The sequence below is a fragment of the Lepidochelys kempii genome, chromosome 1 (assembly GCF_965140285.1).
Source record: "Lepidochelys kempii isolate rLepKem1 chromosome 1, rLepKem1.hap1, whole genome shotgun sequence".
In the NCBI taxonomy this organism is placed as follows: Eukaryota; Metazoa; Chordata; order Testudines; family Cheloniidae; genus Lepidochelys; species Lepidochelys kempii.
Window position 1 is genome coordinate 112,695,685 of NC_136380.1, and position 15,571 is coordinate 112,711,255.

Below are 15,571 nucleotides of genomic sequence, written 5' to 3' on the forward strand. Positions count from 1 at the left end.
TCAGGATGACTCAACCCTACATTATAGACTGGGATTGTTAGAAACTCTTTAAAAAAAACAAACAAAAAAACCACCACCACCCAAAATGTAGCAAATCAGGAAAATACCACTGTAATTGACATTCAACAGTATAATCCCAGGTACTCATTCTCTTGACAGTAGATAGCAGATCTGTAATAACATTAGGAAAGTAAACCAAAAATAAAATAAATGTAACCCATCATTTAGTGGGACTGAGTTAATGCACAAAAACCAGAAAGTGAAATTGTGCCATCTTCTTTCACTGCTCTGACAGTTCAAAGTGAATCAGGTTTGTAAAGTTCTGTTTAATTCACAGTATTCACAGGACCACAAGAAAGATGTTCCTTCCAAACAAGAACACCACACAGACAAAACCTGCACAGTTTTAATACATTTTCCCATGAAATTAACTCTAAAAAAATATGCTTGGCTTTACAGAAATTCAGGCTAAACAGGATTCATGAACCATTAAATTTAGGAAATTTTCACCAGTCACAGAATGCTGAATTACATATTTTGTTCCCCTCTCCCAGCACTTTCCACAGCTCCTATTAGCCCACTTTCTAGATCAGGTAAATGACAGTGAGCTGCATGTTTCTGAACATTCTCAGTCGCACTGCTGGTCTAGAATACAGAGCTAAGCTCCACACTTATAGTTCTGTCCATTTATAAGGGCACTTGAGAAGAGCCATATCTCCTGGAGATTATTTTATACCTTCTACTGCTCTGTGACTGGAAGATTCACATTGTACATACGTACAAGACAGCACTACTAGCTGACATCAGAAAAGGACATATCAAGTCATGTCACACTGTGGAAAAGTTAAAAGGAATGGCTCAAAACACAAAAAACTTCCACTGGAGCTAAAGCTTTCCTATTCTTGCATCTTCCTGCATTACAACTGGACAAACACGTATTTAAATATTAAAAATAAAATAATTGTTAAGGTACTGCAAAAATGTACACATGGGCTGACCCTGCCTGATGTCCCTTATTTTTTAAATGCTCTCAACCTGGGTGCTGCAGGGAATAGTGTTCATGATTTGCTAAGTGGCTCTTCTCACCTCTAAGCGGCTACTGAAGCACTGCCCTAGCACAGTGCCATGGTGCAGTCTGCAGTTGGATATTCAGTCTTTCAAATCAGACATTAAATGTCTTGACCAGTTGGGGTTGTTAGACATTCCATCGCATTTCCCCCACCACAAAGGTAAGGGTATTAGCCCTGGTGTCCTGGCTAACCTGAAGTGTTAACATTGTTAACATTGTTAACATTGGTCCTGCTTCGAGCAGGGGGTTGGACTAGATGACCTTCAGGGGTCCCTTCCAACCCTGATATTCTATGATTCTATGATTCATTCTATTTAACAAGTTTCCAGTTGGATACAATATTCTATTTTGCTTCTACCCTAAAGGGCATTGACTTCTTCTGAGCCCACTTAAAAGCTATCATGTTCCAACCCAGAGGAGGATGTACTTCATTTGTGAATGAAGTGATTTTTGCATATTCCCTGTTCGGTGCAGTTTTGTAAAGCACTTTGGGATCTTTTGGAGTGAAAGACAATGTAAATAAAAGACTTTTTTGGATTATTTATGTTCTTTGGTTATTTAAATCTTTTAAGAAAACATTTCAAAACCACCATTCAAATTAGGGCATGGTCAAGCAGCTATTCTGGTATAACCAACCCTAATTAATATCCTATATTTGCTGCATAATTTCAGTTATTATACAAGCAGCTCAGACCCATGTTCATATTAAAGCAATTTTTAAAGCAATTTATAAAGCTTTTATAAACATTATGCACTTTATAACTAACTTACTAGTTTTCTCCATAGATTTTAAGGCCAGAAGAGACTATGTTTTCATCTAGTCTGACCTCCTGCATTACATGAGCCAAAACCCTCACCTGATAATTTCTGCATCAAACTCATAACTTCTGTTTGAGATAGAGCATATCTTTTAAAAAGATATCCAAGCTTTTCTCTCTGATCTCTTTTATTTATAGTAATTTTAGGTGTTACTTCTAACAAGAGTAGATAAGAACATAAGAATGGCCATACTGGGTCGGACCAATGGTCCATCTAGCCCAGTATCAGGTCTTCTAACAATGGCCAGTGCCGAATGCTTCGGCGGGAATGAACAGAACAGCAAAATTATTGAGTGATCCATTTGCTGTCATCCAGTCCCAGCATCTGGCAGTCAGAGGCCTAGGGACACCCAGAGCACGGGATTGCTTCTCTGACCATCATGGATAATAGCCATTCACTGACCTATCCTCCAAGAATTTATCTAATTCTTATTTGAACCCAGTTATACTTTTGGCTTTTACACCATCCTCTGGCAATGAGTTGGACACGCTGACTGTGCAATCTGTGAAGAAGTACTTCTTTATGTTAGTTTTAAATCTGCTGCCCATTAATTTCATTGGGTGACTCCTGGTCCTGTGAAGTAGTAAATAACACTTTCTTATTCACTTTCTCCACACCATTCATGGTTTTATAGAACTGCCTTAGTCGTCTCTTTTCTAAACTGAACAGTTCCAGTCTTTTTAATCTCTCCTCATATGGACACTGTTCCATACCCCTAATCATTTCTCTTGCCCTTCTCTAAACTTTTTCCAATTTGAATACATCTTTTTCGATATAGGATGACCAGAACTGCCCAAGGTATGGGCATACCATAGATTTATATAGTAGCATAATGATAATTTTTATCTTATTATGTATCCCTTTTCCTACTGGTTCCTAGCATTCTGTTAAGCATTTTTGACGGCCACTGAACCTTGAGTAGATGTTCTCAAAGAACTATCCACGACTCCAAGATCCTTTTATTGAGTGGTAGGACCTTGTCATTTTGTATGTACAGTTGGGATTATGTTTTCTAATGTGCATTACTCTGCACTCATCAACACTGAATTTCATCTGCCGTTTTGTTAACCTGTCACCCAGTTTTCTGAGATCCCTTTGTAACTCTTCACAGTCAGCTTTGGTCTTACCTATCTAGAGTAGTTTAGTATCATCTGCAAACTTTGCCACCATACTGTTTACCCCCTTTTTCAGATCATTTATGAACAGCCCTGGTCCCAGTACAGACTTTGGGGGACTCTACTATTTACCTCTCTGCACTGTGAAAACCGACCATTTATTCCTACCCTTTGTTTTCCTAACTTTTAACAAGTTACCGATCCATGACCTTCCTTCTTATCCCTTGCTTGCTTAAGAACCTTTAGTGTGGGACCTTGTAAAAAGCCCAAGTACACTAGATCAACTGTATCACCATTGTCCAAATGCTTGTTGACTCCCGCAAAGAATTTGAATAGATTGGTAAGGCATGATTTCCCTTTACAGAAGCCATGTTGATTCTTCCCGAACAAATTGTGCTCATCTAAGTGTCTGATAATTCTGTTATTTTTACTATAGCTTCAGCCAGTTTGCCTTGTACTGAAATTAGGCTTAGACTGTAATTGCCAGGATTGCTTCCGGGAACCTTTTTACAAAAAAAAAAAAAAAAAAATCTGTGTTACATTAGCTATCATCTGGTACAGAGGCTGATTTAAGCAGCAGGTTACATATCATGGTTAGTAGTTCTGCAATTTCATATTTCAGCTCCTTCAGAACTCTTGGGTGAATACCATCTGGTCCTGGTGACTTACAACTGTTTAATTTATCAATTTGTTCCAAAACCACCTCTACTGACACCTCAATCTGGGACAGTTCATCAGGTCTGTCACCTAAAAAGGATGGCTCAGATGTGGGAATTTCCCTCACATCCTCCACAGCAAAGAGTGATGCAAAGAATTCATTTACCTTCTCTGCAACAGCCTTATCTTCCTCGAGTGTTCCTGTAGTCCCTTGATTATCCAGTGGTACCACTAACAGGCAGGCTTCCTGCTGCTGATGGCCTTTAAAAAATTGTCTGTGTCTTTAGCTAGTTGCTCTTGAAATTCTTTTTTGGCCTGCCTAATTATACTTTTACACTTGACTTCACTAAAGATAAAAGATTTTCAGGGAAAAGTTTGTTTTTTAAGTTGGATCATATCCCATAACATTGCTCCTCTGAGAGTTCCATTAAAACAATAAATATGGTCCATGCTGGTGAAGCTGTGAAAATAGCCACATCACGATTTTTCCAGGATTAAATTGCCTAGCTGCATTTTGTTACATACTGCACTTGTTAAAGAGATGTTTGATGCAGGTTTGCTCTTTAAATGGGCTCACAACACATTTCTACCTACCTACACTCAAAAGGAATTCAAAAGCTCCCTTTGCTTGCCATTAGTTATGACACAGAAGCTGCAGGTAAAGGATACAGCAACTCAGTATATTGTCAATAATGAGTGGCAAAAGAAAACTGCACACGACTCCATTTGTAAAGTAGCGGTCTTTTCACTTACACACTGTAAAACACAGAAACACTGAATGACACTAAAAAACTGATTTTCAGTGACGGCATCCTAATTTCCCCTTGGTTTCTATTGAAGTTTTCTATAGGATTTTTAGAAGTGGCCACATTCTAGACCACAGTGTGCTTAGTATTGCATAAGTGTACAATGGGTAGGGTGCAAGCAGCTTAACTTGCAGTTTGTGAATAAGGGCCAAGCAGGCCCGACATGCAGGAGGGAGTCTGCTCTTCACAGCAAGGGCTCTGGCTAGCATCCTGCCTCTCAGTGCTTCTCAAAGCATGGTGTTGTTCTACACTGCTCTCAACACAGAGCTATCTTAAAGGAATCACAGAGCTCTCTGGCATAGGTAGAATATTCAGACTTCCTTTCCCATGACACACACAGCATCTTGAGAATGGTATTGCTAAAAACCAATTGGTCTATCTCCAACTTTCATGGGGAGGTGGAGGGTTGGAAGAAGGAGGGGAAAACATGGCTGAAATCCCCCACCCTCAAATAAGTTAACATGTAAAATTTAATGGCAAAACAACACAACTCTTTTGTACAAACATTAACATTAATAGGATTTCTGATTCTACACAGTTAATTGTACTTTTCTGCTTTTACATACCAAACTGCGCATTAATACACAAAAATGCAATATTCTGCGCTTACATAATATTTTGATTTTGTCTGATTTGCATCATTTCTGTTGATAAGCTGCAAACTGGAAATGTGAAATAAAGTGATTTCTTTTGCGTAACTTTCCCTTTCCTAGCTCTTTCCAGTTACTACAGTGGAACTGTCTGAGAGTGAAAGGATGCTGTACAATTATTGACCCATAACTGCACATGTACTTATGCAGTTCCCTCCATTCTGATTGGCACTGAGAGTCATGTATGACTACTTCTCAGTAACTGTATGTATGGAAACTCCTTAATTCTAGACAGCCAAAGAAGTGTGTAATCCTTATAGAGCTATTTCTCAGCAAAACCTATAAAGATTGTGCAAGCTACTGGAAGCCACTGTCCTCAGAACTCTCCGGTCCACGTATCTATAGCAAACATTGCTGCCTTAGCATTTGAACTATTAACCCTCCTACACTCCCAATAAACTTTTCCTATCACCCTGAATAACTTCAGAGATTACATTTAATTTATTCTTAAAAGGATTTATGCATGAGTTATTCAACTTTCACTTATTAACTCTGAATATGTTTACTACTGTATAAAACAGGAAGCACCCTCAAGTTATTTAAATAACATTGACACTTAGTGTTGAAATAGACTGACTTAGAATAGACCAGTTCCTGTCTAGCACTTCAAATGCAGCCTTACACATAATGCACAGGCTGTTCAGATGATGGCTTGATCTCACCATGGTGCAGGCTTTAAAATAGTCTCTGCTTGGGGTGGATTATTGCTGAAAGGCCTCACAGAAGCAGTGTAGTTTTAATTACGGTTATGAAGAAAAGGATGTTTGCCTGGAATGTTAGGAAAAGGAACGAGTTTCAAGAATAAGGGAGTGGCATTGAAGGAAGATTTTATACAAAACTGGGGAAAAGGAAGATTGACACTAGGTTTGGGAAGAGCACAGCATCAGGAGGAAATGAGAGTTGAGATAAAAGTAGGGGTGGGAAACCTGGAGGGAGAGTATGAGGATCTTGAACTTAATTCAACCTGCAGAATGGGCAAGATGGTGGAGATTTCAGGGATGATAGAGAAGGGAAGGAGAGGGCTTGGCTGGGTGGCTGGGAAGAAAACTCTTATCTTACTATGGATGTGCATTTCTCCTCCAGCCCATATTCTATCCTGCATACCTTGGATTGGGAAGGACTTCTTTCACAGTACTTCAATTCTGCACTGTCAGATACCAGATGCTATCTGGTTTAACCTCAGATCAAATGTTTTTTCAATTGGTTATGAAACACACAAGATTAAAAACAAGCCCAAGATGCAGTTCTGCAGCAAAATGAAAGGAAAAGGCATATTTTGATGTAGGGCAGTAGTTTTCAACCTTTTTTCATTTGCGGACCCCTACAAAATTTTGAACGGAGGTGTGGACGCCTTTGGAAAGTCAAACTGTGGTCTGCGGACCCCTACCATAGAAGTCTTAAACTAAAAGCTGACTGAACAGAATTCAACTATAATGTTACACATGCTTGGCATGGCATTTGACGCAATGTGAGAAAGGGCAATAAACTGTGGGCTTCTATGGTAATGACAACACTTTTGGATTTTGCCTTGTAGGTGGGGGTACGGACATACTTTTGATTAATCAGAAATTCTAACGGAATGCCTGTTCTGGGATCTGAAACTTTACTTTCCATAATCATCTTTCACAGACCCCTTAGACATAGTCTGTGGGCCCCCAGAGGTCAATGGACCATTGATGTAGGGCATGCTCTCAAGAAAGGGAAGGTTGTGACACATTTTAATGGATGCTTACATTTATTGAAAGTGAAACCCTGAGATTGCATTATGTTAGTAGTAGTTTTTAGTGGATGCAGACAAAAGACAAAATCCTTGCAAATGCGGCTAGGAGCGCTGAGTCATGCACACATTAAACTGGCTAAGTCCCATTCAGCATCACCATTATTTTTGTACTGATTCAGCTCAAATCTTATGCAGGAAAATATACTTACTTGACCCTGAGAAAGTGAGCTCAGAATGGATTTGCTGTGCACTGTATGCCTGCATGACTCATAGTGGCAATTTACTTGAGAGGAAAAAAAGCGTATGTATCGATATACCCTCCAGTACTAACCATCTACTTCCCACATTCCCAAATAACTGCAGTCTGGCATTGTTTTTAAACTAATATTCATGTTCTAGCAATGACACTTAAAAACAACTTTATCAAATGGAAAACTAGAAAGATAATATTGTTATTTCCTGTGCTAGAGAATCATATATAAAGCATATAAAGTTTTGTTATACCAAATTTTGAGTAGCTGTTCTCCCTGAAGGCTGGGCTCCCTGTTTTTACACCTGTCAATGTGCAAATAAAGCCTCTAGAGGAAACAGTCACATTTGGGCCTGCAGTGTCATCGATACACAGATGACATTCAGCTCCAAGTCTTCTTTTTAATCAAACCCAGATATTACAGTCACATTATTTGTCCTGACAAATAATATTTGTCCTGACACATTATTTGTATCTGACAAAGTTATGTACTTGTATGAAAGCAAATTAGTCATGCCACAAGCCATAAAAAAGGAGGAAGTAATGCTTGTGAGTAAAAGGAAGCATTTGGATGAATGGGAGGTGTTTTAATTTTACTTAAAAGCACTAAAATATCATGTGTCACAGTTACCGAGCTAGCTGAACTGCAGTCCCCTCTCTGGGTCTCATCCCCACAAGTGATAAGTCTCAAGCTGTCACATCTCTCATGGTAGAATCATGCAGTTCTGCCAGTCAGACCAGGACTTGTGTGCTAACTGTGATTGCCTCTGCTGGTCTGTCTTAGCTTCTGTACCCGCAGTTTTGGCCTTGGGAGCTGTGACCAGTGGTACAGCGACCATACAACTTTTTCAGAATAAAGCATCATTCCTTCTTAACAGTAGGAACACTAAAGAGCACAAGAATTTTAAACCAGAACAGTCTATGAGCAGAGATATCTATCTGCAGCTTACCTTCCCCCACCCATGATCGCCAGGTAGCCCAACTTCTTTAGATTCTCTCCTGAAGCCTCTCTGTGTCTCAGCCTGTTTCCCCAAACTGTGCCTGACAACTGATCCCACCTCGATGTTTCTCTCTAGAGAGGGACTTTATGACTGGTTAGTATCCTTTTGATCTTAGACTCCCCAGCCCTGGCAAAATAAGCCTTTTAACTTTGGTTAAGCCACAGCAGGTGGGCCCTTCCCAATTAATAGCCCAGCCATAAGTCTCTCAATGACCTTTGAAGTGTTTGCCCCAGAGGTGTCTTTATCTCTAGTCACTGTCTCATTTCCTGCTTGTTTCTCCTAAAAGGCTTTTTTAGGGTACGTCTACACTACAGCAGCACAGCTACAGTGCTGCACTGGTGGAGACGCTTCCTACCTTGGCGGAAGGGGTTAATCCACCTGTCCAACAGGTGGGAGCTAAGTAGATGGAAGAATTTTTCTATCGACCTAGCTGTCTCTACACGGTGGGTTAGGTTGACCAAACTTCATACTTCAGGGTGCAAAATTTTTCACAACCTAGGCAACGTAGCTAGGTTGATCTAATTTTTAACTGTAAACCAGGCCTTAGCTCCATATAGTCAGACAGAATCCATCCCCTAAAGTGCTCGGACAACCACAGAGCACATATAGCATTCATAAATTAATGCAGAGCAGCCCCTACATCCTCCACCCCATGGTTATAAATGCTTAATTTACCAACCAAACTTGAGCATTACTGATGCATTTGCAGATCTGTGAGTCAGTCATTGGAAGACTATGTTATTGCTATATACAAAAAGCAGCCTTGGCTGCTAATGCCACACAAGTTAAGTCTGTCAGCATTGTCATTTATAAACACGCTTCATGAGCTACAACTCAGCTGTACAAATTTGTTGTTGGAAAAGAACAAAAGAAGCAGAAGAAAAAGCTTTCCAAGAACAGATGTTTTCAGGCTTTTTTAACTTAAGAGACAAGGCATGATGAATGTTAACACTGGAAGGAGCAACCTGGGGACACTGAATAAATACAGACATTTAAATAAATAATTACAGACATGGACTGGGATTTTCAAAAGCAGTCAAAGGGAGCTGGGAGACTAGCTCCCATGCAGCTTTAATGAGACTTAAATGCCTTCTTCCCATAGGAACCTTTGAAGTCAGAAGTATTACTTTTGAATGTCTCTACTGGTGTGGCCAAAGTGAGGCTCATGGATTTCTACAATGGAACCTACTGCCCCCCTACACTATTAAGATGCAGATGGACATAACTCCAGGTCCCAGCATGTGACACTGAACTGTTTGATCAAGAAGAAGGCCACTTGGACCATACTGGAGTATCACATACTGAGTCCTAAAGCCTCTGTATTTCCTGGAGCAAACAGGAGGTGTTGACATATGGGATTTTCAAAGAGGCTCTGCGTGCAGCCAGCCACCTGTGCACACTAAGTGATGGTGAAGAGGCATAGCCTCAGGGTCAAGTGTACACCACCTTTTTCCAGAACTGAATGGGATGTACTTATGGGACTTGGTTGCCCACATGCGCCTCAAAGTTCTGGACCAGCAGACAAAAAGAAGTTCTCCAAATCCTCCTTTTGATGGCCACTGGGTCAGCCACGGCCAACAGGGGAAAAAAAGGCAACTAAATGTGCGCTGAGGAACAGGGTGTGTGTGTGTGTGTGGAGGGGGCGGGGTGGGAAAGATTTTTGAAGGGGAGGGGAAGGGAGTGAGGAATGCCAGGATCTACTGCGCGCGCACACACTTTTTACCTGGCATACAGTGCTGTGCAATAGGTGCACAACAGTAGTTAATCTATATTAATGTGACATGCAGGGAGCCAGCCACACAGCCTTATGCATGTTTTCTTTTTCATTGTGGGAGTGAGTCTGCACTATGCATTCAGGCCAGAGTCATCACCGAATGGGCTGCAGCCTCACACTCTCTTTATAGGATGAGCCTATAGCTTAAGTCCTCCCCTATTTTTCACTCTAGAGACTCACAAGACTGACATTCTGAGGGTTGGGGCTAGGAGAGAGCAAGATGCCGGTTGAAAACTCCCTCAAACAAAGCCAGTTCCTTCAGGGCCCACTGCAAGTCCTCAGTGGGGTGATGAATAGCATAAGATAGAGTTCGTCTTCATTGATAGGGGGAGCGCCTGGGGACACCGCCAGCCTAGCTCAGTGCCTGAATCTCTTCTTTTCTAATCCACTAATGCTTCTCCTTCTAATCTCGGTGACAGAGCTCCAGCCTGGGAGACTGTGTGGTGGCAGTTGCCAGAGCCACTATAGAACGCTGAGAAACCACAACAGCTTAGTGGGTTAGGGCTAAATGACAGCATTGACTGCTTCCAGGGGAGAAGTTACACGTTTTCTTTGTTCCCTTTGCAGCAGCTAAGAAAGCCTAAAGTGCTTTATGGGTTTTATTTTCTTTCCCTTCTGTTTAAGTGTTCAGTGCACAGCACTTCTAATGATCCATTTCATTGACGTTTTATTTAGATAAAATGCACCTGTCCAGCTTGATACTCATGGTGTGTTCCAGCAGACCAAGGAGCCAGCTGTTTTCAGGCCCGGAGAAACTAGAGGAGGTGGTGGTGGCGGCAGTGTGCACAAAGGTAGAAGGCAAGTGTAACAAGGGTCTGACAGGAGGTATGTTGACAAGAGACTGATGTTTATTTCCTCGTGCCAGCGGGTAGGTCTCAATGGGTAAAAAGGGTGCATCAGGTCTCTGGCCAAGCCTAATTTTCAGTCTGCTGGCACAAACATGTATTTGTCTTTTGACAACCGGCACTGTTGGGGGCACAAAAAGTTTGCTCACATCACAAGTTTTTTTGAAAATTTGGCCCACTGGATGCAGCCTTCGATCTTTTGGGAAACTGCAAATCTGGATTGTTCTGGTCTATGTAGTATATAAGAGTATTTATAGAATAGCTCCAAACCAGTCATCTAAGGACAGTTTCTATTTTCTAAATACTATTGTTAAAAATAATAAACAACAAACAATCCTGTTAAACAACACTGACATTTAAATTAAATCCACAAAAGCCAGGAAATGAAGAGTTAAATGAGAAAGCCTGGAGTGTCAACCTGATCTCACAGAGTCTGGCTATTGCAGAATACTGTATGGCATGTGTAGGGAAAATACAAAATGATTAGCACTGCAGAAAAAGCTGACATAAAAGAAATAAAAGGCATGAGAAAAGCCTTAAAATGTGATTTGCTGAAAAATACCAGATGTAATCATTTTAGGTTCTCTTTCACACATGAGAGCTTTATCTTATTTGCTCACTAAAAGTACAATCTCAACCTTGCTTTAAGCACTTCCATGTCCTATTCACAACAAAGCCAAGAGCCTTGACAGATCTATAATGGTTGTTCCATCCCTCTATTTCATTGAGTCTCTACTTTTCATTCATAAACTATTTCATAAAAGGAAGGTTCCACCCTCCCTTCCCTCTCCATCGTCCTTCCTCTGGCATTTTCCATCTACACAGATCATACGAGGAGATTTCTTTGTTAAGCAATTACTGTGTTCTCTCCTTATATGGCTAGAATCAAATCGTGCCTGAGTGAGCGAGGAGTCAGCTGGTGGAAAAGTCACATAGCAGGAATCTGCAAGGGCTTTATATATCCAGCTAAAACAATAATTTAAAAAGATACTGCATGAAAAATTCCAGACTATTTTGCAGTGTTGTTTCCGATCTAATCACCTCTCCTTTCCTTCTGCACTTGCTTTCTTTCCCTCCTCTAATGACATGTACGGCCATCATAAACTGTACCAAACGATTTTAAGTGTTTTATCCACATGCTCTATAAATGCTTATCTTCTCTGCCTCCCTTCTAAACTCCAAACCTTCCTGCCCACTCACAGTAGTGAACAACATACAGGGGCACTTCCAAGGCCAGCCACAGCGGGAATGGTGTGCTCAGATCAGTTACAGAGCAAATAGCAGGAGAGTGGGAAGGACCATCAGTAGGATAAAAGTTTCCTTAGATTCCTATTTACAGGTTTTGTTTTGAGGGCCAGTGGGTTTTAAAATTGTAACATGGGTCATGGGAGCTGTGATCTATTACCAAGGGCTCAGAGGTTAGAAACTAAGGATTTCTGAATATTGAGCTATACACACTATTTATTGAACAATACCTTGTGAGTCGAGGTTACAGAATGCTTCACAAACCAATTTAAAATATTTTCAGTGTCCAATAAAAGCAATAGTCTTAAATCCAACGTCACATAAACAAAGATTCGAATAGGGATTTAAAACTTGTCCACTCGGATGAATATTAGAAAGCGTTAGAAAGGAAATTCCATACCACTGTTGGTATGTAAGATGCTGCTGTTTCCACATCACATATATGCAGCTTCTTGGTAGTACAAGACCTGAACAATAAGTAGAAAGACAATGACCAATTTCCCATTGTTACCATCATCTAGCACTTCAGGAATTTAATTTAAAAAAAACATTGTTACATATTAAAGGTCCGATTTCACTGATGATGTAAAGCACCTAGCTGTGTCAGTCAGTTTACACATCGCTACCTCATCATGTTTGTACCCATGTATTGCGGGGGAGGGGGGAATCTGGGCAGCTATCCCATAGTCCCTCAGCAGACATCTGATTGCAAGAAGACATGCACTCAAAGGCAATAGCAGCACCTGGGGCAGTGTACTCTGGGATGTCCTATTACCGACAGCGCTGGGAAGGACAAGGATCAACCAATCTGGTCACTCAGGCATGAGTAACAGGTCCTGTCTATGTTGCAAAGAACAGTGTTACAGCATGTTTACGGGATGATAGCCACGTGCTAGCCCTAGGCTCCTGGCAAGGGCAAAACACACAGCTGCCATGATTACTAACATTTTGAGCCAGCCATATCACTACTCGGTAATAAGTTTGGTTGACAGCTAAAGTGTAAATGGGGCCTTTTAAATCAAATCATTAGGTTAATTAATATTGAATCTATGATTATAGCTCCAAGTGAAAAAAGTAAAGAATGGGTGAATGAGGAAACAAGACAAGGGTGCCTGGAAGAGAACAAGCGGATGAAAGCAGGCTGCATGTTGGACTGAAAAGTGAGAAAAGGAGGGAGCAAATGAAGAGAAAAACATTGAACCAGGATAAAAATATTCTGCTAAATACACATTCAAGCCAGCTAATTTTGTTAAGAGCTTTTCCTCCTTGGGAAAAAGACTTGTTATGGAGCCAGCCCTTTAAAAATCCATCCTCCCATACTTCGCTACCACCTCAGGAAAAGCAAGCTTCGAAACGCATTTGAGAGGTTTAAAGAGGAGTGAGGAGACCACTCTCCTTTCTCATGTCAATAAAATGAATCATTTACTTGGGCCATTAACCCAACAAGACTGGCTTCAGCAAAGTTATTAAAAAAAGATATCCAGGCTTAAGTGGAAGCAGGGAGTTGGCGTTTCTTTCGTTGTCTGTGTTTGTCCTAATATAACGACAGTTAAGACCTCTGAAGCTATCACTAAAAAGTTCTCACAGTGCCAACAGCATAAATGGTTTGGGCCCCGACTATTTGAAAGATTGCTTCTCTCTGAGTGATACTGCAGCAGTTGCAGCCAGGAGAGGCATTCAAGCTAGAGGTCCCCTGGTTTAAAACATAGGGAATTACTCACAAGGGCTTTCTGTGGGTGTTCTAGGGAGCTGGAGGTATAATTTCCACCCTCAATCAGAGCTAGCACACTAAACACAGAAATGTAGCCAAAGTGGCCCGAGCGACAGGACGTGCTAGCTGCCCAAGTTCATAGCTAGGGTTTCAGATGGGATCATACTTGGGGCAGCTAGCCCCACCCACTGTAGCTACACTTTTATTTTTAGTGCACTAGCTTTGATTGAGCTATTGAAGGTATATCTACCTAAGTTGGAAACTACACCTTCAGGTCCAGTGTAAACATAATCTAAGAGGGATTTTGGAACTCACTCCACTTGCTTGCTCTGGGGTCTGACAGAACTCAAACTTATTAGCCTCAGAGTATTTACTGAGAATCTCCCTTCTTCTGCATTTTTCAGTGACGAATTGGTGAGATAAATGGGGTAGCTGATTGTGAGTTTGCTGTTATAATTGCTGGTGGACTTTTGATCATTATACATGCCATGTAATGTTCTGTCACTATTCAGGTTATGTTGTGAAGACACTTGGCTGGTATAATCCTATTAAAAGTACAAGGACATTTATGATATCCTTTGCTGTGTTTCTAATATTTATACTGCACCTAGAGTTGGGATAAGTGATTGTTTACATTTTAAAGTAATAGAGACAACCACCTAGCATATATATTTGTTTTTTTTTCATGGAAAAAAAATAATGTAACCTATAAATGGATGAGCAGATTTCAAATAAAAAAGTAGGCGATTTAAAGTTTAGAGCTCAAAAATATTCAATTGTAATAAGTGATTTGGTTCATTAAAGTAATTTTTTAAAATGCTGTATTATAAACTGGTTTCAGAGTAGCAGCCGTGTTAGTCTGTATTCGCAAAAAGAAAAGGAGGACTTATGGCACCTTAGGGACTAACAAATTTATTTGAGCGTAAGCTTTCGTGCGGTACAGCTTATGCTCAAATAAATTGGTTAGTCTCTAAGGTGCCACAAGTCCTCCTTTTCTTTTTGTGTATTATAAACTGTTTGCATTTGACATATTCCTTCATAACACAGTATTTTCATTAATTTTTAAAGAGGGCAAATCATTGTCAAGTTACCGTTATCGTTCTATAGTTACATTTCAGATCTTACCGCGTTGCAAGCTTATGGCAAACGACACCAGTGTCTGTTATGACTTCACTCAGTCTCAGCTCTAGGTGTACCTTTCCCTGAAATACAGAATGACATAATGCCACATGAAAATTACAGCATTATTATATAGCCAACCACAACATTCCACTTAAAAACAAAGCAAGTGTGTCACCATCTGCAATTTCAAAAATAGTTTAATTACTAGTTAACTAAATAGCTATACAGTCTCAGCAGTTTTTTTTACTAGTCAAATGAAATCAGCGGGCTAACTTCCTAATTCAACTTCAGTCCATAAAAATCTGTCCCTTACCTTACCTCTGTATATTACAGTAATTGAGAAATACAGGTTTGAGTGACTAACCTGAGACTAAAAATATTTCATTTCAGCTTTATCTAATTTTAATGTTTTAAAGTTTAAGCACAGATTCTGCACCTCACCAGTCAAGAATAATATCACATTAGTGTATGATAACTGGATACGTCTAAACCCTATGTTTTCAAAATTATGAACCTGCACATGCTAAAATTTATAATCTGTTATAAATTGCAAAAGAAGAAGAGGTACTAGGCAGGGCAACTAAACAAAAATACAAAGGCCAAGTACATTAGTAGTTTTTAATCATCTATCACCACAAAGTTTTCCAGTCATTACAGTCACAATGTTAGTTATACAGCACCCTAACTCAGGCCAGAAATGTACTTTCCCATAATATATAATCATATAAGCAAGCACTCATCTCAGTAACCTTTACTATGTCTTTAAACATGAGCCTATGGTTTTATT

At 40.2% G+C, this 15,571-nt stretch overlaps 1 protein-coding gene across 2 annotated transcripts in view; it reads right to left on the bottom strand.

Moving 5' to 3' along the window:
* RASA3 (RAS p21 protein activator 3) overlaps positions 1-15,571 on the bottom strand; it is a 266,580-nt gene that overhangs the window by 58,466 nt on the left and 192,543 nt on the right. For both annotated transcript variants that reach the window (XM_073350720.2, XM_073350711.2), the window contains exon 5: positions 14,788-14,864. In XM_073350720.2, coding sequence (XP_073206821.2) covers positions 14,788-14,864 — 77 coding nt within the window. The remainder of the gene's footprint in view (positions 1-14,787; positions 14,865-15,571) is intronic.